The 25,146-nt window shown below is 54.7% G+C and overlaps 1 protein-coding gene across 4 annotated transcripts in view; it reads left to right on the top strand.

Annotated features, from left to right (window-relative positions):
• Nucleotides 1-2,282: 2,282 nt before the first annotated feature.
• Nfix (nuclear factor I X) overlaps nt 2,283-25,146 on the top strand; it is a 92,034-nt gene continuing 69,170 nt past the window's right edge. For all 4 annotated transcript variants that reach the window (XM_048342398.1, XM_048342396.1, XM_048342397.1 and 1 more), the window contains exon 1: nt 2,283-2,548. In XM_048342398.1, coding sequence (XP_048198355.1) covers nt 2,522-2,548 — 27 coding nt within the window. In that variant the 5' untranslated portion in view covers nt 2,283-2,521. The remainder of the gene's footprint in view (nt 2,549-25,146) is intronic.

Raw genomic sequence — 25,146 nt, 5'->3', positions numbered from 1 at the left:
CTACTGCTTGTAAAACACTCATCTAGCTCACAGACATGTTCCCCCCTCCCCTAGTGTGTACTCACAACACACACACCCCTGGCTTTCCCTCAGCTTGTGTCCCTTATCTGTACCCAGATGCCACTGGGACCTACAGCAAATGTCATGGGCCTTCTTTCACTAGTCACCTTGCTTTAGGGATGAATGGGGACCACATAAGTGTAAGGGATGTTTACACAAACATGTGATCCTGCATACAGGGGTTCAATGGGCACAGCCACAGGCTCTACACACTCACACAAGCACACGCATGCTCATGCACACCCACAGGTACCAACGCCTCAACCAGAAAACACATAGCTGAGAATTGCCACAGCTTCTAGGCCCAGAAGGCCTGAAACACCTGGCATTAGGTGGGAGTCGGTCTTGTCCTGACATGAGGTGCCTGGAGGCTGTGGGCACCATCTCCACCCACCTCAGGGGTCACCTGCTGCTTCTCCTACCCCTGATCCAGAGTCTCCAGCACTTCTGCATTCTAGAGTCTCCTGTCTCAATTTCCTGAGTGCTGAGATTACAGGCATACACAACCAGACACAGCATGTCTTTCTGTCTAAATTTGGAAATGGAGAGTTAGGAGGTCTATGAGAAAGGAACCATTGGGCATGGTAGTATCCACCTATAATTCCAGCACTGGAGAGGTGAGGCAGGAGATTTGAGGGTAGCCTGTGCTACAAAACAAGAGTGTTTAAAAAAAAAGAAAGAAAGAAAGAAAAGAAGGAAAGAAGGAAGGAAGGAAGAAAAGAAAGGAAGGAAGAAAGAAAGGGAGGAAGGAAGGAAGAAAGAAGCGGACACTAGTGGCTCATGCCTGTCATCTTAGCTACTCAGGAGGCTGAGATCTGAGGATCACGGTTCAAAGCCAAGAAACTCATTTACAATTAATTAGCAAGAAGCTGGGAGTGGAGCTGTGACTCAAGTGGCAGAGCATCAGCCTTGAGTGCAAAAGCTGAGACAGTGCTCAGGCCCTGAGTTCAAACCCAGTACTGGCATACACACACACACACACACACACACACACACACACACTATGGGTTTCTGTGATCTGAGGCCCCACGAGGGACCTAGGTGTGACACTGCCTGAGGAGTCCCCCTGGGGGAGGGTGTCAGTCATCTGAGTATCAAAAATGTGGGTGCCTCTCACCTGATCTCTAGCCTGAGATCAGATGATCAAGGTTCAAAGCCAGGGCAGGAAAGTCTGTGAGACTCCTATCTCCAATGAGCCACCAAAAAGCCAGAAATGGAGCTATGGGCCAAGTATAGAGCACTTTGGCTTTGAGTGACAAAGCCAAGGAAGAATACTCAGGCCCTGGCCCTGAGTTCAAGCCCTAGTACCAACACACAAGAACCCCCCCAAAACTATGGGTGAGGGACCCTGAGTGTGGGGTACATCCAGGTAAGTGTGTACGCCTGTATTGAGTTATGATTAACCCAGGCAGCAGTGTCTGAGAGACGTTTCCCATTTCTTTGTGTGTCCAGTTGTGGGCCTGCGTGTGTGTGCTGCTGGGGCAATATGTATGTGTCATGGTATTTTGGCTGGGCTGTGTTGGTGTGTAGCTGTGTGTCTTGTGTGCCTGTGTCCTGTGGGAATGTGTTGGTAGGTGCTTATGCTTGCTTGTCGGCGTGGATCTGTGTGTGGTGTGTAGCGATGTGTCCCTGTCATCTGTGGGGCCTGTCAGTGATCCACTTGGGCACTGTGGGCAGGTTACTTTCCTGCTGTCCGTGGGGGCGTGGGCCCACGTCCCCGTGGGCGTGGGTGTCTGTGTTCGCTTTGTGGCTGGAAGGAGCAATGGGTGGCCCTTGCGTTCTGCATATGACACGGGTGTCAGGGCCCGAGTCCCGGCTGTGGCTGCTGCTGCGCTCCTGTCAGCGCGGGATCACGGGCCAGCACGTGTGGGCATGCGTGCATGCGCGTGTGCATGCATGCGTGTGTGCATGTGTGTGCGTGCATGCGTGTGTGTGTGTGTGTGTGTGAGTGCGTGCGCGCCGCGGCCGCCCGCGCGCCCCTCCCCGCGCCCCTCCTCCCGCCCGCCCCTCTCCCCGGAGCGCGTCGCTTCCAAACTTTGTCTAAACTTTCACTTTCACAGCGCGGCGGCGGCGGCGGCGGCGGCGGCGGCGGCGGGCGAGGTGACGGCCGGGCGGCGGCGGCATGGAGTAGACGCGCGGCGGCGGCGGCGGACGCGAGAGGCAGCGGCGAGCGCGGCGGCGGCGGCGGCGGCGGCGGCAGCGGCGGCGGCGGCGGCGGCGTGGGGCGCGAGAGGCAGCGGCGGCCGCTGGAGCAGCCGGCGGGGCCGAGGCGGCGATCGGAGAGCGCGGAGCGAGCTGCGCGCGCGGGGCCGAGCGCAGGGCCGAGGGCCGGGCGGGCACCGCGCGGCGGAGGCCGGAGGAGCCGCAGCCGCAGCCGGAGCCGGAGCCCGAGCGCGATCGCCGCCTGCCGGGCCTCCCCTGGCCACGGCCGGCCGCCGCGCTCCCGCCCGAGTGCCCAGCTATGTACTCCCCGTACTGCCTCACCCAGGTACGGACCGACGCCCCCGCGCGACCCCGGGGAGGCAGCGGGCGTGGGGGCCCTCCGGGCAGACCCGCGGCGGACGGGCGGAGGGGGCGCATGGACGGGGGAGGCGCACGGACGGGGGACGCAGCCCGCGAGCCCCCCGCGGGCCGCTCAGGGGGGTCCGGGCACGCGTGCGGGCGTCACGGTGCGCGTGCGAGCCCGGCCGCCCCGCCGGCTCCCGCCGCGTGCGTGGCGCTGTCCCCCGGGGGGCCCGCAGGGCGGGGAGCGAGCGCGTGGGAGATCGTGGTGGTGGTGGCGGTGGAGGCGGGAGGGGGGGGGAGGACGGAGCGTGCGTGCGCCTGGCCGGCCTGCGGGGAGCCCGGCGGCTCCGTGGGCGGCGCGGTGTGGCCGCGGGCAGCCTTGGAGAGAGTGACAGGACCGCGGTGCCCGGGGCGCAGAGGGAGACCCGGGGGCGGGTGGCATTCCCCAGGGCGGGCGCCGCGGTCGCCGCCGAGGGTGGCACTGCCCCGGGCGTGCTGGGCGACTGTCCCTGCGTGCAGCCGGGGGGTGCCCTGGGCGGGTCGCGAGCGGCCCGGGCGTCTCCCCAAAGTCTTTGTTCAGGCCTCACATGGGAGCGGGGCTAAGAAAATGGCGGGGCTCCCAAATTTCAGAGGGGCAGAGGAGGGGAGGGGAGGACGGGCGCGCTGCCAGCCCCGGGGAGGGGGGCTGCGCCTCTCGGCCCGACCCTGGACTTTGCAGTCGCTGGTTCAGCCCTCCTCCCCCAGCCCTCCCCAAACTTTCCTTTGCACAAACTTTCCGGGTCTCCACTGACCTGGGTCCTGGTGGAGTTAGACCTGGTAGGGTTCGTGGAGGGGTGCGGGATGTGTGCGTATGTGTGTGTGTTGGGGGGGGGGTTTGAGATCCTGTCCTGCTTGCCACCCTCCAGGCAAGAGGGACGGGAGGTTGACGCGAGGGTCCAATCGTGCTGGGTCTGGCCGGCCTACCGTCGGGGCAGCGGCAGGAACAACAGCGCCCACCTTGGCGCGCCGCGAGACTGCGCGTCCCGCCTCCAGCGAAGTTTCTTGTGCCCGCGATCCGGTGGAGGCAGAGGCCGGGCACCCGCGTGCCCTGCCACCTGGCGTTTCCTAGGCCATAGCCTGAGGCCCTGAGAGGGCATAGGAGACTTCATGCTGCCCCGCAGTGCCAGGTTGTAGCAGGTAATGCAGACTGGGGCCGAGGAGATACCTGGGGCTGGCTAGGCCAGCCTGCCTGCCAGGCCTATCTGTGAGACTTCCTTAGGCCAAACCTTGGGCGTTGACTGTCCCCTCAGCTTAGCCACGTTCCAAGTGTCTTCCCCCAGTGTTGGAGTGGGCATTCATGTGTGTGAGAAGCATGCCAGGTTTGGGGGAGCAAAAGAGCTTATGGAGGAGATGGTCAACCATGATCCTGGGCAAATTGGTGATCTAGAGTCTGCAAGTACCCCCCCCCCCTCCCCAGGGTTGGCTGTGGCAATCCTGTGTGGCCTAAACACACATGTCTCCGAGTGTGGGAGTACATGTGTGCAAATATCTCAGTGAGCCTGTGTGAAAGTGAGCAAGCACCAGGTCAGTATGAGGGGGAGACTTCCCAAATCCATCCTTCTGACTACATTCATGTGTGGCCAGTTGGGTGTGAGTTGTGGCTTGTCTTTAAAGTGACGCTTGGCTGCCTGAGTGATTGTTTTTTGAGTTCTAGTTCCACCAGCACCCCCTCCTCTTAAGCAGCCTCTTGTCCACCAGACTGCCAGCGGGCTCTTGTACCAAGCATGCCAGGTATCGAGGCCTGTTTGCTTCACCCCTGTGTGCGGTTTGGGCATGACATCCACCCTCCAGATTTCACCACAACCCTGAGTGAGAAAAATGCCAGCTGATACATTGGTGTGAAGGGGAGAAAGGGACTTGGGTGTCCCCCAGAGTTAGTGGGTGATGGATGGAGTTTGACACGGCTGTATTCCAAAAGAGAGGTGCAGGTTCAGATCTGCGGGAGCCGTAGCCTGTGTGTGCCAGGCTGGCAGGGATGGGAGTCACCATAGTTCCACCAGCCTGCTGGCCCTGTATGATGGGCAGGGAAACCCCTCAACACTGGGCAGGCGCTGTCAGCTGGTCAGCAGGGTCTGGCTATTTCTCCTTGACAGCCATCTCCGCTTTTATAAAATGTTCTACCTCCCTGACCTCTGCTTTTCTAAGTAAACCATTCTCTGGTTGTCTTTTTCTTTCTTTCTCCTCACTCTTCTGTCTCTCTCCATCTGTCATCTGCCTTTATTTTTGGCCAGTCCTGGGGCTTGAACTCAGGGCCTGGGCATTGTCCTGGGTTTTTTTCACTTAAGGCTGGTGCCCTACCACTTGAGCTACAGCTCCGCATCTGGCTCTTTGCTGGCTAATTGCAGATAAGAATCTAACAGACTTCCCTGCCTGGGCTGGTTTTGAACTACAGTCCTCAGATCTCAACTTCCTGAATAGCTAGGATTACAGATGTGAGCCACTGGCGCCGGGCTCCATCCCTATTCTGGATTTCTGTCTCTGGCCTGGCCCCCCTAAGTTCCTCCTCCCCTTGTGTGTTAGACTCTCTCTCTCTCTCTCTCTCTCTCTCTCTCTCTCTCTCTCTCTCTCCCTCTCTCTCTCACTGTCTCTCTCTCTTTCTCTGGCCTCTCTCTTTTCTTTTTTTCAAACCAGAATTGGCTTCGATTTTAAAGTCAATAAATGATTGAGCGGAAAAGAGCTTGGAGCAGCGGGGCCCTGGTGAGGAAAGGTACTGTGGTCGAGGGGGAAGGGCAGGGGGAAAAATCTCCTTCTAGAAAAAGCATAGAAATCAAGGGTGGCCAGGCTGGACAGTTGCAGGAGCTGTGCCAGTCCTTCTCAGCCACAGACCTCCTGAATCCCAGGTGGAAAAAAGAGATGGGTGGTGTTCACCTGGACAACTCAACAGAGAGACATGTGCCTGGATGAGGGTGCACCTCCCCCCATTGGCACTGCCAAAATGAGGACATTGATGCCCAGTCACATGCATGCGTGCATACACACACACACACACAAACACGGACAGATTTACCATACAGATAAATACCCATCTACCCTTAGAGATGCGTGTGGAGGCTAAGGGAGGCGGAACACATGAGCATTGAGGTTCATTATGGACCTGTGTTCGCAGTCAGCCAACACACACAAACATGGCTGGCCGTGGGAGTGTCAGTATACGCTTGGACAAAGGCAGATTCAAGGGTAGGTTCATCTGCGCGCATGCTCTTGCACACAGACACACCCATGCACACCCCCTGCTCTCTGCTGTACAGACACACAGACACGCAGACACTGGCAGAGACACAAAGGTGTCCACAGATAAGCCCATCCTCAGACATACCCCTTTGCCCATCTGCCCTGCCCTTACCCCCCTGCCATAGAATGTTCTAGTATCTTTGTCTCTACTCAGCCATGTGTATACATTTTCAACAAGGAGGGACCTTCCTGATATGCCCACCCTCACTTTCTTTCTGGGTCACAATGGCCACCCATCTGTCTCTGTAAGCTACCGCTCTCTGTGCCAACCGGATGGTGATGTACGTCACCTCAGGGCCACCTCAGGCCTACTTAGCTTGCTTATTGGGCTGGTACTCTACCACCTAAACCATGCTGCCAGTTTGGCTTTTTGTTGGTTAACTGAAGATAAAGAGTCTCATGGAACTTTCCTGTCCATGGCTGGCTTTGAACTGTGTTTCTCCATGTCTTAGCCTTCTGAGTAGCTAGGATTGCAGGCACGAGCCATTGGGGCTCAGCTTTGGTGCTGGCGTTCAATGGTGTGTTTCTCTGTGTCTCTGGCCACCCATGCATCCCACCCCAGCAGTGGCATGAGGTGTAGGTATTGGGCCAGGCTCTGAGAGAGCTTCTGCTGCTGGGCTGAGCCAAGTTCAGAGAGGAGGCTCTGCTGGGTTCATGGGGAGGAGCTGGCACTCTGTGCGCCCCTCTCCATGAGAAGGAGCTGAAGCCCCAAGTCCTGACCTTAGCCACAAATGTGTTGTGTAGCCTCCATGGCTCTGAGATGGAGGCTGCGCGCACAGAGACCAAGGGCTACATGGAGCCCTAAGTCAACACTGTGTTTAAACCTTGGCTCTACACATCCTAATCTTGTGACTGGAAGGGCAGGATTTTCCTGGTCTCCAAAGGCAGCAATGGCGGTATGTAGTCTATGGCTTGGGCTGTCAGGAGATTCGGCACAATGCCTGGCACACAGTGTGCTCAGGAAATGGAGAGGGCTCCGTTATTATTTTGCTTGTCATCCTCCTGAGCACCTCTTGGCGTAGAAAGAAGAATGCTTCTTAGGGGACAGAAGAGAGGGACGCCCTCCCCCTGTAGAAACGCTGGTGGACTGCCCGGAGGAAGAGGCAAGGCTTTGGACGGTGCGGGGGCTAGCTGGTGGTGCAGCTCTTTTCCCTTGGCATGGAGTCATGCAGACCAAGAGAAGGGTTGACAGACTTTGAAGGAAAGGTGACTTTGCCATATGGCAGGGGACCAGATGCCTTCTGAGGGACTGACAAAGGACAAAGGGCATGCACACACACACACACACACACACACACACACACACACACACACACTGACTCACACACACATCCAAAGGGAAGTGGGACTAAGCCTTGGGCATCTGGTGGCGGCATTGGCGATATCCCCACAGCTCCAGGGCCATGGATAAGTCGGCACCTGAGCATGGTTTGCCTGGACCTACTTTGGGGCAGGAAGCTCGTGTGAGACTTTGGGCGTGTGTGCACTGTGGATCAGAGCCTGAGGATGGGTGTGCAGCCATGGCCCCACTGCAAAATCCCTGCCGTGATCACTGGCTAGTGCCAAGATCAAAGCCACCGGAAGCCCAGCTGTTTGTCTGTTCAGGTCCTGTTTTGATCACCACAACTACATTTGAGGCCTTGAATTTTTTTTCTCCCTAGCCAGACCAAGAAAGGCAAGGAAGCGCTACTGTCTTGTCATGTTTTGCCAATATGGCACTTGGGAAAGAGCATTTAATGCCTCGCCCCCAAATCCTGGATTTGGGGAGGGAAGGGGAATAATGGGGACAAAGAGCTCTGAGGCACTATTGGGGTTCTCTCAGCTGATCGGTGTCCATCAGCATACTAAAGCTGTCGGGCCGCCATGTTCTCATGGATCTGTTTCTGTGTGGGTTCCTGTCCACGTGTCTCTGGGTACCTACCTGGTGACTGAAGACTGTGGCACGTTTCCTGTCTTGTGTGTCTGATGCCGGTGCTGTGTGGGGGATGTGTGTCCCCGTTCACATTCACGTGACTCCCACTGTGAGCTTTGTGTCACCACACCATTGTGGCCGGGACTCGGGGCACGTCCCACAGGGACTGCAAAACCTGTCACTGTCCTCATCTTTGTGCATCTGCCTGTTTCCTAGTGAAATGACGGTGTCTCCCATCTATAGCAACAGACTGACGTGTGTTCTTTTCTGGTGGCTGGTGGTCATGGCTGAGGCGTGTTCACTGCCTGTCTGTGTCACCCTGCGTGTCTCCGAGTACCCCTTTCCCTATGTCATTGTGCATCCCAGACTTGACCCTTTGTGGAGCTCACTGCGCAGTTCCCTCTTCCTGGCGTCCTTTTAGCCTCTGGGCACTATGCATGATGTCCATTATGGCAGCCAGGCGAGGGGCTGGCTGTTGGCCGGCCTCTTGTCTCTTCCCTTGAGTTTGTGCGGCCATCGGGGCCTGCCGAGAGCCCCTCTTGTGCCCCTGGCCCGGAGTGGACAGAAGCCCGTTGTGTGGCGAGGTGAAGTGTGTTTGGGCAGCCCATAGACCTCTCACTGTCTGCCCTGCACATATGGATTTTGGCTTCTCCCTGTGGCCGCCCTGGCTGGCCAGCTGGGTGTTCAGCTGTGTCTGTGGGCCTCATCCCCCTGTCCCGCCACCACCCCTGCCACCCCAGCATAACCAGGCCTGTAACTGGGTCCACTACCCCCTTCTCTCTGAGGCTCTGAGGGCACAGATTTGGAAACTGAGGCCCCCCTTTCTTCTCTCTCTCTCTCTCTCTCTCTCTTTCTCTCTCTCTCTCTCTCTCCCTCTCTTTCCTCCCTCTCTCCTCCCCACCTCCCCCTCCTGCTCCCTCTCTCTCCTCTCCTGCCAAACGCATCTTGGCTCTGTCTGAATATCTCCTCCTCGATTTTTGGCTCCAGCTCTGGGCGCGCTCACTAAAGGAAGCAGGCCTAGCTCTCCTCCCCGCCGCCTCCCCCCACTCCTGTGGAGCCCCTCTGAGGGCTTGAGCGGGCCTCATGGAGGGGCCTAGGCCCCCCAAATGAGACTGGCCCGGGGGGGCAGAAGCCCAGTGGGCAAGGGGGGGCAGGGTAGGCTGGGCCTGTTACTACAAGGGGGCAGCGGGCTGGGTGACTGTACTGCCTGGCTGGGTGGGTGAACGGACAGGGAGGGGTCGGGGGCACAGAGCTGGGGTGTCTGGCTTCTGGTGGGGCTGGCAGGCCTCTGCGAGGCACAGCTGTGCCCAGAACTCAGTTATGTTTGCCACTACCCATGTGGCTGTGCCAGCCGGGGAGGGGAGGCGGGTAGCGGGCACTGCGGCGCTAGACAGCCAATCGGAAAGCAGGGTTGCACTGGGGAGCTCTCCCCACACTGGGCCCCACCCTGGGGGGAGTCAGGGGTGAGGGTGGCCATCAGCGGACAGAGGGCAGTGCTCACCACCACCACCCCTGTCAAGGAACCCGCCCTCCACACCCCCCCATGGAAAGCTCAGTGCCAACCTTCCTGGCACAGATCGGGCAAAAGCGGGGGTCTTTCTCTGTCCCCCACCTGAGTCTGTGAGCCAAGCTGGAGGAAAGGATGGAACAGAGGTGCACCCAAACCCCCTCCCCGAGCCCCAGGAGGTGACTTTGAGTCTGAGGCAGGCAGGGACCCAAGTTATCCAGGTGGTTCTGTATGAATATCGGCTTCGGTCAAATTGTCTGGTATGGGGCTTTATTCCTCATCTCCCCCTCTCTGCCCCCCACCCCCATCACATAAAGTGACACACTTTCGCTGGTACATGTGGGCAGAGAGAATCACGCTGCCACACGCTGGCATCTCTCTTCGTTCATCGGGCCCGCAGGCACGCGCGCATACACAAGCATCCACAAAAGAGGCTCGCCCTACACACAGACAACCTGCAGACACTCAGCCATGCCACACCCGTCCGTGAGGTATGACAGACGCAGGGGGCTACTCGAGACACACACCCTTACACAACCCCATGGCCAGAAATTCAATGCACATGAGCCTGGCCACCTCTCTCTCTCTCTGTCTCGCTCACACACACACACAGGATACACAGAACCTACAAACACAACACACACACACACACACAGAGGAATGCCATCAGATGGCAGGCATGTACACGTGCACGCGTGTGCACTGAAATCTACCCCCAGACAGATCACCAGACACCTAGGTACACATAGGAATGTGTGTGCAAATACCACACACATACACACATGTCTCCCATCCCTGATATTATCAGGTAACCTGTTTGGTCATCAAACTAGTGTTTGGGTGGGGGGAGTCCTGCTTAACACCCTTTCATACACACGATGGCCCTGCCACAAAGAATAATCTAGATGCCCCAAATGTCAATAGCGCTGAGCTTGGAAACTGGCTTACAAATGTAGACATACAACAACACACTCACACACACACACACACACACGAATATAGCTAACCGAATCTGTTTCATATATACACACACACACTCACACACACAGCACAGAGCCCACGCACAAGAGGCCCGCTGACTCTGTCACACATGGCTTCACCCACATCCAGGCATATGTCATTTATGGAACCACACAGAGACAAGAGTAACAACCACTCATGGTCCGGCACCTGGCCCCAGCTGGCCACCTGAGAGATGCCCCCCCCCCCCGCCCATTCCCAAATCTGCCTCTCTGCCTGACACACCTTAGCAGCCTTGGGGCTGCTCTGTCCAGGTAGAAATTGGAATCCTGGTTTATACAACTTTGATCCTGGGAGACCCCATGCTTGCCCCATGCCCAGAACATTACTGGGTTTGAGATTTATTTTCCATAGGCAGTTAATCCTTTGGTATTTATTGTTGTTTTTCGGTGCTAGGATCGGAATCCAGCGCCTCATGAATGCTAGACAAGTGATCTATCGTGCATGGAGTTATTCCCTTCATCTCCGCCCCCTGTCCCAGTCCAGTCTATTTGGCTTTTGATACCCCATTTCTGAACCTGGACAAAGAAAGAACAAAGAGGTTTTTAATTTTTTTGTTGTTAATTTATTTGTTAAACCTTTAGCTGGGCATCAGTGGCTCATGCCTGTCATCACAGCTACTCAGGAGGCTGAGGTCTAAGGATTGAAGTTCAAAGACAGTCTGGGCAGGAAAATCCTTGAAACTCTTCTCTTCATTTAACCACTAAACAGCTGGAAGTGGAGCTATGGTTCAAGTGGTAGTAGAGTGCTAAACTTGAGTGAAGAGAAAATGAATAGTGCAAGGCCCTAAGTTCAAATCCTAACACTGGTACAAAAATAAAATAAACTTAAAAAAATTTTAAACCCAAGAATTTGAAAATGCTTTAAAATAGTGTTTGGTTTGATTGACAACAAACTTGACACTCCAAAGAGGTCTATTAGGGTCTGGGGCAAAATGGGTAGGGAGGGTGATGAATTCAGTCCTCTGGTCTCCATTTCCAATTGGACAGAATTACAGCAAGTTCTCTGATCTTTTACTCAATTATCCATGCATTGGCATACCCCACTTGTACTCTTCTACTCTTCTTAGGGGTTTGACCTTAGATCTTCCATCCATGGCTTCTAAAAACTTAGGGGATCCCATCTACTACATCCCCACTAGCCAGGCCTTCCCTCACCACAGGAAGGCATCATGCCTTCTCCCACACCTTCGTCAGGCACCTAGCCGGAGCCAAGCACCTAGCCAGAGCCCGCGTGCTCGGGGTGCAGCCAGGGGGCCTGTGCATTCCTCCAACAAATATTTACCAGCCACCTCTTGGGTGCCAGGCCCTGTTCTAGGCCCCGGGGGCTCAGCAAGGGAGTAGAACTGGCAGAAGTGCCAGGCCCCGGTGGGAGGGCAGGACAGTGATAAACAAGGGAGTGTCCTGTCTTTGGAAAGAGCTCTAGGTATGATGGGAAAAAGCTCAGGCTGAGGCCGAGGCTGTGGGGGTCTGTGCAGGGCTGGGGGGTCTGTACGAGAGAGGTACCAGAAGGGGGCTTCTGATTTTGTGTTGAGGTTTTCCTTTATGGCATCACCCCAACACTGCTGTATGAGCACTCCTTTCTCCCTCTCTCTTTCTTTCTCTCTTTCCCCCCTTCTCTTTTGGTGCCGGTCCTGGGGCTTGAACTTGGGGCTTAGATGCTATTCTTTTTCACACAAGGCTGGTGCTCTTCCACTTGAGTCACGTCTCCACTTCCAGCTGGGGGAGGTAAGAGTCTTTTCATGCCCAAGGCTGGCTTTTAACTTTGATCCTCAGGTCCTAGCCTCCCAGAGCAGCTAGGATGACAGATGTGAGACACACTGGTGCTCTTAGCTTGAGCTTCTTTTTCTCTGACATGGACAAGCTGGAGGTCAAAGGTTGTGTGGTTTAGCATGGTCGCTTCCACCATCTATAGAGACCCCAAGACTAGTTTCTGTCAATCTACATTTGGCCTTCATTTCTCCATTCGGGCATACCCTCTGATGCCCCTGCCTCCAAAGTCTCGAGCATAAAATGGCCAGGGCCTTTTCTATACAGAATCCTGGGCAGAGATGGGCACTGAGTAATCTCAACCCTGGCATTCTGAGCCAGGGAGTGGGGTGGGGGCAGCTGGTGGCCCAGAGTGGCACTTCCACCTGGGCCCCTTGATTTAGCTCCCCTGGGGCGGGCCCAGTTTATTTTTACCCTAGCATGTCAACCCTGGCAGTACCAGGCTGTGCCATCTTTACAAGAATCTTGGGGATCTGCCCAAAGTTTTAGGGGGAACCTTGCTTTGCCTGCTGGGCCTTCAATTCTCAACCAAATCTTAGACTGTCTGTACTCCGTAAAACTCTAAAGATCCAGGGCTCTAAGCTAGGGGCTGGTGAGGTCGGCACTGTAGACTGGCAAGTACCGTGCCCAACGTGGTGGCATTTGGTTTGGCCTCCTGCCTGCCTGCCACCCCCACCCCATGCCCGGGCAGAGCTGAACGGCTGTGGCTGCCAGTCTCCGTTTGGAAGGTGGGGGTGGGGGTGCCTTTGAGCCCCCAGCCTGCCCTGTGCCACCTGGGGCTCGTCCCTCATGCCTGGTCCCTAGAAAAGCCTGGGTTGCATTGTCTGCTACCCCTTGTGGCCTGGAGTTTGGCAAGAATGCCTGCCTGGCTTCCATCTTCCCCATCCTTCCCTCCTTTCCTCCCTCTCTACTCGTAATGGCTCACAGTATTTGGCCCCTTCCCTCCACCCCCACCCCCAAGGTGCCAATTTTACTTCCAAAGCCACCATTGCTCTGGGGCCTTCTTTTCTGACTATGACTGGGTCTTGGGAAAAGGAGTTCGAGAAGATGGGGCATGTGAGCATTGGGGGGCTTTCAGGGGGCTTGTGTGCATGTCTGAAGGGAGTACACGCTCTAAGCCAGCTGGCTCCATTCGCTTCTTCATTTAACCTTAAGGTTGGCAGGATGAGACTGCAAGAAAATGGGGTCCCTCCCATTTTTGACAGTCTTCCCCTCTCATTCTGGGGCTCTGTGTAGGCTTCTAGGCCACTGGAAAACCATGGTGGACAGGTTTGGCCAAGTATAGGGCTTGGATTGGCAAAATAAGTCATCACACATAAGGGGTGCTGGTACCAGTCTCCCTCCCCCCCACCCCCCCCCGCCACCCAAGTTCTTTGGCAAGGCTGTAAGATTCCTGCTTCTTTCAGCAGAACTAGGGCTGGGGGGTTACCAAGGCCTGTATGGGGGCACTTAAGTCCCCAAAGGGGGTAAGGGACTTCAGAGAAAACCGGTTTACTGCCCTCCCCCACCCTACCCCCAACCCCAAGCTTGCTGCCCGCGTGCCTCTGAACAAAGTTTGCTAAGTAACTTCAAATGTTATTTGAGGACGGCCTGGCCCCAACCCAAGGCAGCCCTGTGGAAACTTGTTTTTCGCTGCCGCCGAGGCTGCAAGTATCAGACACACTTTCGGGGGGGGGGTAGGGTGGGGGGTGCTTCGGAGCCTCTCCCTCACCCCCGCCCCCCCCCCCCCGTGGCAGAGACTGGCCCTGAACAGAGATTCAGAATAGACATATACTGGACCTAATTATCCTGCAAGGACAGGCACTTCAGAGAGAAACAGGACCTAGCTATGGAACATAGCAGAGAGAGAGAGAGAGAGAGAGAGAGAGAGAGAGAGAGAGAGAGAGAGAGAGAGAGCCCCTTGTATTTTCCTTTACCCAGGCCCCTTGTATTTTCCTTTACCCAGGACCCAGGTGTGTGTGGATGGGTTCCTCAGCCTCAGTTTCTCCAACATAGAGGGAAGCAATAGGTCAAGATGCTATATGCAAGGTGAGCACTTTACCACTAGGTCATATTCCCAGCCCTCAAGATGCTATATGAAGTGGAACTTGGATGAGAATGACTTGGGTTGGGATTGGAGCCCAGCTGCTTTCCAGTTGTTGGGTTTTCTGGTCCCTTCTACGGAATCTCCTGAAAGAGTACTCTGAGCACAGGACTCAGCACCCAAGTGGTGCTCCCATGTGTGGACTGTCCTTCTGCCCATCTAACCTTGGAACTTCCCCATGAGGCTCCCAGAAGAGCCTGGGTCTGTCTCATTTCCTCTTTCCTCTAGCCTCATCCTCTCTGGTTTCCCTTCCCATCTTTTCCCTTCTCTTCCCTCCCTCCCTCTCTTCCTTCCTTCCTTTTCTCTCTCGTTTCCCTCCCTTCCTCTGACTTTCATATGCATATATATATATATATATATATTTTTTTTTTTTTTTTTGGCCAGTCCTGGGCCTTGGACTCAGGGCCTGAGCACTGTCCCTGGCTTCTTCCCGCTCAAGGCTAGCACTCTGCCACTTGAGCCACAGCGCCGCTTCTGGCCGTTTTCTGTATATGTGGTGCTGGGGAATCGAACCTAGGGCCTCGTGTATATGAGGCAGGCACTCTTGCCACTAGGCTATATCCCCAGCCCTTTTTTTTTTTTTTTTTTGAAGCAGAGACTATGAAGCCCAGGCTGGCCTCTAACTCCCAATCCTCCAGCCTCAGCTTCGGCTTCATGCTGGGATATCAGGTGTGCCATGCATTTGCATACCCCCCCTTCCAGGCACCTGGCTTCTTTCTTTCTGTCCCACGTTTCTCTACCTTTCCTCCAAAATGTTTCTTCCTTCAGGTTTCCAGGAACTCTGCTCAGGCCTGGAGCCCAGGGAAAGGATGGCAAACAGGTCTCAATCCCTTATGAAGCTCAGCCAGGCCTGGAGGGCATCAATGCTCAAGGTCCTTGACCCCTTTCCCAGGAAGCTGAGGACTGGGCGCTTAAGCTGATGGGAGTGTGTGTGTGTGTGTGTGTGTGTGTGTGTGTGTGTGTGTGTGTCCTGGGGCTTGAACTCAGGGCCTAGGCATTGTCCCTGAGTTTCTTTTGCTTAAGGCTAGCCCTTGGCCACTTGAGCCACAGCTCCACTTCCAACTTTTTATTTTTTATTGGAGATAAGAGTCTCATGAATTTTTCTGCCTAGGATGGCTTCAAATCCTCCTCCTCAGATCTCAGCCTTCTGGGAAGCTAGGTTGAAAGGCAGGACCCTGAGAGCCTGAGGGCAGTCTTGATCACAGAGGGCCTCTGTTCTGTCACCTTTGAGGTCTGCCACCAAATGAGCACCATGGAGTACAATGGAGAGGCTAAGGCCCAGGGGGCGCTGGGCTTCCATCCTCCCCAAGTCACTCTCTCTTCACTGTCAACCAGATCCTCATGGGTGGCTTTGTGGGGTCCCCCAGTCCCATCCCCACGCACCACCGCCTCATCTCTACTCACAGTCACCGCCCGCAACACCCCGCCACCCGCAGTCTGTCGCGTGGTGACAGCCTGTCACAGGCACCGCCGCACACCGGCACAATCTGTCGTCCACGCACAGTCTCACACACAACCTGTCACACGCACACACACACAGCGGCACAGTTGCGCACGCGCACGCGCGCACACACACACACACAGCCAGCCTAACGCGATTGCACCAAGCGTCACAGCTTGTCATAGCCAGACTCCTCACAATAAAAATAACAGCTACCATCTCCAGAGCAATTATGCGGAGAGGGGGGTGGGAAGAGTGGGCAGAAGGAGGGGGCATCTGTGACCTCCTGTGACCTTCCTGACACGAGGCAGGGATGAGTAACCTGTTTTACAGATGAAGAAACAGAGGCCACGAGGTCAAGTGCTCAAGGTCATGAGGCTCAAAATGGGTGGAAAGGATTAAAGCTAGGCGCCCAAGGGCAAGTATGACTTCAACAGATCACTCTACCTTTTCATCCCCCTCCAATTCACTGGGGAGGCTCACCCCAGGAAAATTCTTTCTCCATTGCCCAGGTGGGGAGAAATGGGTTTCAAGCAACTAGATAAAGAAACAGAACCTATTAGGCTCTCTCTGTATAGATGCTTCCAGAACTCTTCCCTTAACTGGGGGGGGGGGGGGGAAGAGAAATGGGACTGGGCTCTTTACCCCAAATGCCTTTTATTTCCAAATGGGGGTGCTGGTGACCACTCAAAACCCATTGGACCATGCTGAGCAATCAGAGGGATTATTATATGTATGGTGGGCCCCGTCTTGGTGGGCTGCTGTGTGGGGGTCAAGTGGGGTCCCCCCCTGCAGCTGGCCTGTGATGCTCTTGGGATCCTCTAAGGTAAACTGGGGCTCAGGTTCTGGAAGTCAAACAGAAGTGGCCCCTGGGATTTTAAGATGTAGGTCTCAGGCCTAGGAATCTTTGCTTAGGGCATCTTCTTCCCTGTCTCCCATCCCCCTCCCCCCCCACAAGGCCCTCTGGTTCCAGAGGCTTCCTTCTCCTCTGCTACCTCCACAGCCCATCACCCCTCCTTTGTTCCACCCCTGCCGGCTCCCTGGGGCTTCCCCCATTGGAGTTGCCTGAGCCAAAACCAACAAGGCTCCAACCAAGTCCTGATGTTGAGCTGCCTGCCGGCCCTGCCCCTTGGCCCACTGTGGGTGGGAGAAGATGATGATCCTCGGACTGCTGCCCCAATGCTCACTGCCACTACTAGGGAGTGACAGACACAAGACCCATGTCATGCACATCCTGGAGTGAGCACGGGCCATGGTGGGCCAGGACCAGGGTACACACACATGTGTGGTAGTGCATTCCAATGCACATGTTCCAGTGCCTGGGGAGTAGGGTCCCAAACCTACCTGTACACCCAGGGTGTACACACACATGCACACACACACACACACACGCACACATCCCGATATTGCACCCCAATCTTCTGCCTCCTCCCCTGAAAAAAAAAACCAACATACCCCTTCCTGCTGGGCTGGGATAGGAGTTTCTAGCACAGGTACTATGCGTGTACCTCCATGGAGATGTTTCCTGGCTTAGGTGGGTCCGTGAGCTGGCAAAAGCTGCTATAGTGCCCACGCATGTGGCTTCAGGCCCATGCGGGCACGCACCTCCCCAGTCTGCACACGCATGCTATTCACGTGAGCCACACACCTGCCAAGCTGCCCAGGGCACTGGACTCCAAAACCCTATGCAGGTTGTTGGGGAGGGGGCTGCTTCCTACATCCATCCCCCCTTTCCTTCAGTAACACCCACCCTACTAAATGTCCCTGGGGAACAGGTGAAGTGCCCCAGAACTGCTGCTACACACTGGCACCCTGCATACTATTTACATTTGAGATTATATATGTAAAGAATGTGTGTGTGTGCATTTCTCCTTGACCTTCTGCTCTGCTTTTGTATTTGGATTTTGCAGACCCCACTAAACTCTATGGAGAATGTTCAAAATGTTTTTTTTTTTTTTTAAAGCAGGGCAAGGAGCAAGGAGGGCAGGCAGGAGTGTGTGTGTGTGTGTGTGTGTGTGTGTGTGTGTGTGTGTGTGTGATGCTAGGTCTTGAACTGGAGGTCTGGGTGCGCTCAGCATTTCCATTCAAGACTTAAGATCTGTAACTCCACTTCTGTCTTTTTGCTGGCTAATTGGAAATAAGAGTCTCGTGGATTTTCCTTCCCTGGTCTGGCTGGCTTCGAACTTCAATCCTCAAATTTCAGTCTCCTGAATAGCTAAGGATTACAGGCTACCTACCGTCTGGGGCTAAGGCAGATTTTTTTTTTTTTTAAGGCCCAGGGACCCCTTCTCAGGAAGGGCGGAGCAGCACTGCCCAGTTCTGCAAACCTAGGGGAACACAATCTCGGGGGTGGGTGTGGGTGGGCGGCGAGACGTGTGGTTGCTTTTCGGGGTGTGTGTGTGTTGCTGTTGCTGCTTAAATTAATACTGAGTGACTGCGTACAGTTCTCCACAAAGAGGTCATTTATTGCCCCGTCCAGTTTCCACTTTGTCCTCCCTGACTTCCCCCATCCCTTCCTGGCCTGCCCTCGGGGTGCGCCCTGGGCGCACCGGCGATCCAGTGTGGGAGGGCCTTGGAGGGATGGAGAGGGCGCGCCTCAGGACTCCCCCAGAGATCCCCACTGCCCCCGGATCCATCGATCGATTGTAGCGCTTCTAAGTCTCAACCGACCCGACCCGACTGAAGGGGAGGAAAAAAAAAGTCAGACTGCCACCTACTTCGCGTGCATCTGGAGACCCCGGCCCAGCCTTGGTGACACGGCGCGGGGAGGCGTGCGTGGCTGCACCGTGCGACCCCAACGGCTGCCCGCCCCGGTCCCAGCCCGCCAGCCAGCGCGCGCAGCACCCATCCGCTGGAGCCGGGAGCCCGAGCCAGCGCCAGTATTCCCGGCTCCTCCTCCAGAGGCTGAGATCCAAGGATCGCGGGTTGAAGCCAGCCCGGGCAGGGAAGTCCGAGAGACTGGTTCTATCTCCAGTGGAGCCACCAAAGACGCCGAAGCGAAGCTGCGGCTCAAGTGGTGGAACGCTAGCCTTAAGCGGGGAAAGCGCAGGGACAGAGGCCCAGGCTGTGGGGCTGAGCCCCAGGCATGACACTCACAAGGGAAAAAAAGACTCGTGTGGGTGCGCACTGCGGCTCGTGGGGAGGCTTCGGTCGGGCCCAGGCACGAATAAGGCGGCGCGCCTTCCTCCCCGTAGATGGGTTCGCCTCGCACCCGCCGCTGCCGCGCGCACCTCGGGGCGGGAGTGGGGAAAGCGGCCACGGATAATGCGGTCAACTTGGGCTCCAGGGGGGACCGCGAGCAGGCCATGCCCAAAGCCGAACCCGGTAAAGCGCATGTGCGGCGGCAAAAAGGCGGGAAGCGATGCGTCGAGGCCCCGGATGTGAGAAGCGCCTGTGGCGCACGCAGGCAAGCACAACACAAGGGGATACTTCCCTCAGGACCGTTGGATGGGTTGGGTGGGCCTCGCAGTGCGGGCCGCGCCGTCGAGGGCAGGTGAGGGGCACCTGGGGGCGAGTTTGAAAGGGTAGCAGCGACAGGGGAAGGGAGGACCTGGACTCTTGGTGTTCCAAGAAGTTCTAGAATGACCTAGCCCTCCGTCAAAGGCCGCTCCGGGTCCACCCGCGTCCCTTCGCGCTTCGCGCCCTGCAGGTGCGGCTTGGCGCGGTGCGGCTCCCTCCCGTCGGGCAAGTCCCAGCCCGGGCTCCCCCAAAGTGACCCCAGGCCGCCCTGATTAGCGCTTCGATTCGCTCGCCAGGAACAAGGAGACTAAGCTGAGTTCCCCGGTGCGCGGAGGTGAGGGGGAGCAAAGCCGCATTTGCCTCAGTCTCCCCTTTGCCGCTCCCATCTGCACACCCGGTGGAGAACGCAGGCGTAGGCTTTGGACGGGAATGCCACGTTGGCAGTTACTGTCACTCTTTAGCGGCCTGAGGGTGTTTCCCACCCCCCCCCCTTATTGTAAGGGGAGAGAGTTAACTGCCCCTCAGATCCGACGGCAGCTTTGTGGGGGGCGTCAATCCTGAGCCAGCTCCGAGTCCTCACTTCCACATCCCAGGCTGCCTTAGAAGCACCCCCCCCCCAAAAAAAGAAAACTGTCCTAAAGCTGCCTCTTTTAAGGGAATAGTGGTGGTGGGCATTTACCGGGAGGGGGGATTTTTTTTTTTTTATTTCGAGGGTTAGCCTAGTTTAAGGCCATTTGGCCTCCGGTGAAGTGGTGGTGTGGGGCGGGATGTGACTCAGTGGGAGAAAATGCACCTCCCTCTCGCCTGCCTTCAGGCCATGCAGGAGTAAAAATGAAAACAACGACAAAAACACAAACTCAAATCCTTTCCGATCACCATCGCCTTGCCTCTTGCGGTGAATTTTTTTGTATTTGGGGCTCCCCACCCATGGCTGCCAGTGTAGGCTGTTGCTGGACTTTCTGGGCAGGCAGAGAAAAGAGGGAAAATGGAAAAAGAAGCTAGTCCCGCAGATCTCAGGCCAACTAAACCTGTTGGAGGAGGAAGCTAGTGTTGGCCAAGGTTACCCCCCTCCTCCCCAGAAGCAAAGCCACCCCAGGGCATTCAGAGAAAGTGCCCTGGGGCCTCTGGTCTCCCCATCCTCTCCGGAAGCAGTCATAAACTAGCTTCTAACCACCCCAATTACTTTAATGCGCAGTGATGGTGTCAGGTCCATTTCTTTTTCCTCCCGTACATGACTCAACCTGAACCAGCTGCACCCAGGGGGGTGACCTAGGGCTGTGGATGACCCTGAATCTTACATTCGGAACCCTAAAACCAGCTCCAGATTTTCCCTCCCAAGTCACCCAAATTCTCCAACACACTTATTGATTTTCTTCTCGTTGCATGCCTTTCTCTCCTTCTTTAAAAAAAAAAGTTTTATTACTTTTTTAAAGGGGGGGGAGAGATGGGGGAGCTGAATGGTAGAAACAAGCTTTAAAAAAATTTGCGTGCTGGTGACACTCTGTGGAGCTGGCTGGTGAACGTCTCCTGTCCCAGATTAAGCTTTTGGTGGCTGATTCGCTAAGTACAACCCAGCAAGAGGCACCTGGGTTCTCCTACTCAAAAGACACTATAGAAATGGCAATGAATTATTATGATTTTAATAAAATTGTGTCTCATTTAGGAGCGCGCTTTTACACTGCCTCTGTCGTTGGAGTCTGGGTTTGCCACGGCAAAATCTGTAATCAGAGAAAAATACTAGCTTTGTTGAGGGTTAGAATATATCATTGGCTAATGTGTGTGGTTTTTTTTTTAAATAATGCTAAGCATTGGGATAATTAAAGAGTGAGAAATAACTCTTCTCTCCTCTCTCTTCTCCATTCAGCATTGTCTTATTTAAAGGAGGAGAGCTGGGCAGAACTGGTTAGTTTTAATGCGGGCTTTTTTTTCTCCCATCTCTTTACTTGCCTTTTCCTTTGCTCCGGTCTAATTTGCAATTTGCAAACTGGCGGCCGGCAGGCAGAAAGTTCTTCCCACTGCCTGCTTTGCACTACAGTGATTTTTAAGGAAAGTAGGAAAGAAAGGAAGGAACTGGGCTCTGGTACCCTGTTGCCAACCAAGGGCACATGTACCAGGCGGCAGGCCGCTATTGGAGTCAAACCCGGGTATACAGAAACAGCCTGGATGCTTGTCCAGAACCCTCACTCCCAAAAGACCAAGTATTCCTCAAGATCGTCCATCTGGGATCGAGGGGTTCAGATCCCTTGTCATATTTTAAAATAAACCATTTTTTTCTTAGTCCCATATGCAATCGGAAAAGAAAGTGTGTCCCAGAATGAAAGCTCGCCTTGGCAGTCCTGTGCCCTTGGTAGGGGACAGAGCGGCTTGCTAGGGCTGAGCCTGGCATCCAGCCCCGGGGAAGTGCCCACACTGCCGCCTTGCAGAGCTTGAATTTGAGGGAGGAAGAGCAGAGTTCAGGACCTAGAAAGATGTGAGAGCTGGGGAAGGGGTTCTTTATTCCGGCTGCAGAGGTTTGAGCACAAGGTGGCTGTCCTGGGCCTTTCTCTCTGTGTGGAGTGGATGCTTGGAAGGAAAGAGGTCTTGGGAAGATGAATAAAGTTCACTGTGAGAAAGGAAAGGGCAAAGTGGTCTCTAAGAGGGCCTGTAGTCAGTGGCTTCTCAGTGCCTGCAAACAGCAGAGGGAGTTATTTATTTATTTGCTTCAGGTGTTTTTAATTAAATGTGTTTCTCTCATTTTCCTTGTTATTCGGTGCTCAGACTTTACAGTGATCCTTTGCATTCTTTTTTTTTTTTTAACATAAGTAGAAACTTTTCCTCCTTGGAGAGATATTGTGGGAGGTATTTGCCTTCAGTGCTTTTTCCTGCCTTTTTTTAAAATTTAATTTTAAAATTATGAAGTAAATTTAGTGCTAGTGAAAGTGAGGAAGGAGGTAGCTAAGGCTGGAGTGAGGCAAGGGGTAGACAGAATGCAAAGTTCTGGCCTCCTTCCTAACTCCAAGACCCCAAGGTCTAGCTTGCTTCAGTCTGCTCTCTCCATTTACTTCTCTATTACCCCTTCTTCCTCAAATCTCCCCACAGGGATTTGTCAGAGATGGGGGCAGCCAGCCCTAATTGTATCCTGTCTTGCTTGCGAATCCCCTAGCTCTGCAATCACTTTCCCTCTAGACCAACACCCTGAGGCCTCCCAGGCTATGCCTGGGGCCTTCAAGGTGGGAGGAAAAGCTCACTCTCACTCTCCTCAGTCACCAGGCTGGTAGCTCTCAGCTCTGTAGGTCCTGCCTGCCCCCCCCCCCCCTCGCACAGGCCCCGCTAGTCTGCTGTAGTACCCCGACTGCACAGTTCGTTGCTCAGTCAATGGGAACCGAGTTGCAGGCACCACCCAATCTGCCGCCCAGGATGAAAAGAGCTATTCCACACAGCTCACTCCCCATGAGAAGCCCTCACTGTGCGCCAACACGTGAAAGCAGCTAGGTGCTCCCATTTGATGCGCCATCCCTAGTGTTCACAGGAGCTATTTTTAAGGCATATGAATTATAGGAACTCCATAGCTTAAAATTTTAAGGCCTGTTCAGTGGTACTGAAAATGTTTATTTCTCCATCTGGGTGGAGTTAACATGGGTGTGTTCTCTTTGTGGAGTTGTATTGAGCAAGTGGTATCCTTATAATGTGTGCATTCTCCTTTATCATGTCAGGCTTTGGTGACAAAGGTTATTTTTTTTACAAAAGGATAGCCTCCATCCCAGCATCAAAGTTAAAGGTAAAGAAAAGGCTGAGCACTACAAAATGATAATAAAAATTTAAATTAAAAATGCCCTACAGCCTGCTTTGCTAGGTCCTCTCCACTAGGAATGGGAGGAGAGCTTGTAAAAATTAGTGGGCTGATTTGAAAAAGAAAAAAAAAGGTGGCAGGTGTGTGCTCCCTTAAGCCTTCGGACCAGGCCTCGTGTGCAGGAGTGCTTGCAAACCTTACATACTAAGGTGTAGAGACAGGATTTTAACACTGCAGGACCAAAGGATAAGCAGTGGTAAGGAGTGAGTTACTTGCCAATTACATTTTGCTGTCAACATCTGGAAAGCAAAACTGCAGCTGTTCTCCCTGCCCCCCTTCCTATTGCCACCTCTTTTTTTTTCCCCTGCACACTTAAAAATCTCTGTATGCTTGCCATCCATACTTCAGTTTTTTGCACTGTTAAAACATTTTCACGGCTCTGTTAAAATGGAGTTGTTGGGTTTGGACTTTGAAAAAATAGGCATCTTCTAGTCTGACAGTATAATTTTTGGAGGAGTCTATTTGAACAGGCCTAAGAAGCATTGCAAACCTTTCCCTTTGCCTCCCCCCTTCTCTGTCTTCCCAGAACTGTCCAGGCCAAAAGCGCCGGGGAGGATTCAAGCTGGCTCGGCAGCCCTTGCCTGGCTCCCTCCTCTTGTCTCTACTCCCCGGGCAGGGCAGGTACCCACAGCATCGCCCTCTACCCTTCTGCCATGTTTTTGTTTTCTCTTCGCCCCCCAAAAATATTTGAACCAAAAAGCCTCTCTTTTTTTTCCTCCACCCACAGCAAACTGAAAGGGCTAGTGAACCGTGATTCAACAGAGCGAGGGCGCCTCTTTTCTTCCTTAGCATTAATTAACTCAAGTTCGTTAGGACGTTGGGTCTGTCGCCCACAGTTTTCTCTTGTGTGTGCTGAATCGGGTCATCGAGGGAGACTTCCCGTGCAAACAGTTTGTGTTGGAGCTGGAGGACACAGAGGGGGAGAGAGGGTGAGAAAGAAAGGGAGCTGGGAGTGAGTGCGGGCCGAGGGTGGGCACAGTCCGAGCTCCTTCCAACCCCAGTGCCAGCCTAGCCCTTACCCTCATGGGGGCCAGGCTGCAGGGAAAGGAGGATTCTCCGGTTTCCTTGGCAGTGATCCGGATCATAAAGTAATTGGGCGAGCAATGCGTTTCCAGAGTTAAAAAGCCTCCTTTTGACTTCTAAAACAGTGCATTTGGGAAGGAAGCTACTTGCCTAGACAGGGCAAGGGCTGGCCCAGCTTCCCCAGAACCTGAGTGATGAAAATCCCGGAGCTCTGAGCTTGGCTGTTGCTGCAGCAACTGCTCCAAAGAGGCTCCCTCTGGGCCGAGGGTGCCACGGGCAGGCTGGGCACCGGGACTCCCTCCCAGAAGCCCTGCCTCTCTCCTGGTGCCTCTCTTTCTCTCCCTGGTGGCTGGGAGACAGAATCTGCAACTTGAGGGGGTGTTGGGACAGATACCCCTAGAGCTCTTGCAATGGGGCTGGGAGGCTTTGAGGGGCTTTGGAAGTTTTGATTCCCCGCCGCAGTCCTCTTCTTGGAAGGAAGGAAGGAAGGGAGGTGGGGGGGGGAGAGAGAGAGAGAGAGAGAGAGAGAGAGAGAGAGAGAGAGAGAGAGAGAGAGAGAGAAGCTTTGGAAGTTTTGATTCCCCGCCGCCGCAGTCCTCTTCTTGGAAGGAAGGAAGGAGGGGGGGGGGAGAAAGAGAGAGAGAGAGAGAGAGAGAGAGAGAGAGAGAGAGAGAGAGAAGCCCCTGTTGGGGTGGGCCTATCCCACCTCTTGAGCACAGACTAACCCTCAGGTGTTTCTTCAGGGTCTGGGCACAAACCTAGGATATGTCTTTTTTTTCCCTTGTCCTTTGTCAGTTTTTCCGCTTGCTTCTACTTTAGCGAAAGATGTGCAGCTGGCCTGTGCCCTTCCTCTCTCTGCCTGGGCCCTGGGCTACTTTACAGTGATATTTTCCAGGCCAGCTACGTGAGTGAAAGCCCACATTGCCCTCATCCCACACAAGACCTTGTCTATCATCCGTCCTGCAGACAGATGTACAAGGGGTCCCATCCCTACACAGCTAGGGGAGAGGGCTCTGGTCCCCCTGGCTTTTACTTGTATTTGGTGACACAAGGAAGTTTTTAGCTAAATAATGAATTAAAGACTAGGGTTTTGTTTCCCATTCCCCACAGAGGATGAAAGTAAACAATTTCCAGTCTCACTTGAGAGAATAGATCCTCTTCCCCAACACCCCCATCTCCACCCCAGCTTGTTCTGTGCCAAGAGGGTGAGGGGAGATGTGCCTGGAGCAGGGGAGCGACCGAGCCAGAACAAGGCTGCCGCCTTGGCC

The sequence above is a fragment of the Perognathus longimembris genome, chromosome 3 (assembly GCF_023159225.1).
Source record: "Perognathus longimembris pacificus isolate PPM17 chromosome 3, ASM2315922v1, whole genome shotgun sequence".
Classification (NCBI taxonomy): Eukaryota; Metazoa; Chordata; class Mammalia; order Rodentia; family Heteromyidae; genus Perognathus; species Perognathus longimembris.
The sequence above is the reverse complement of the archived record's forward strand: the minus strand, read 5'-3'. Positions and strand labels throughout refer to the sequence as shown.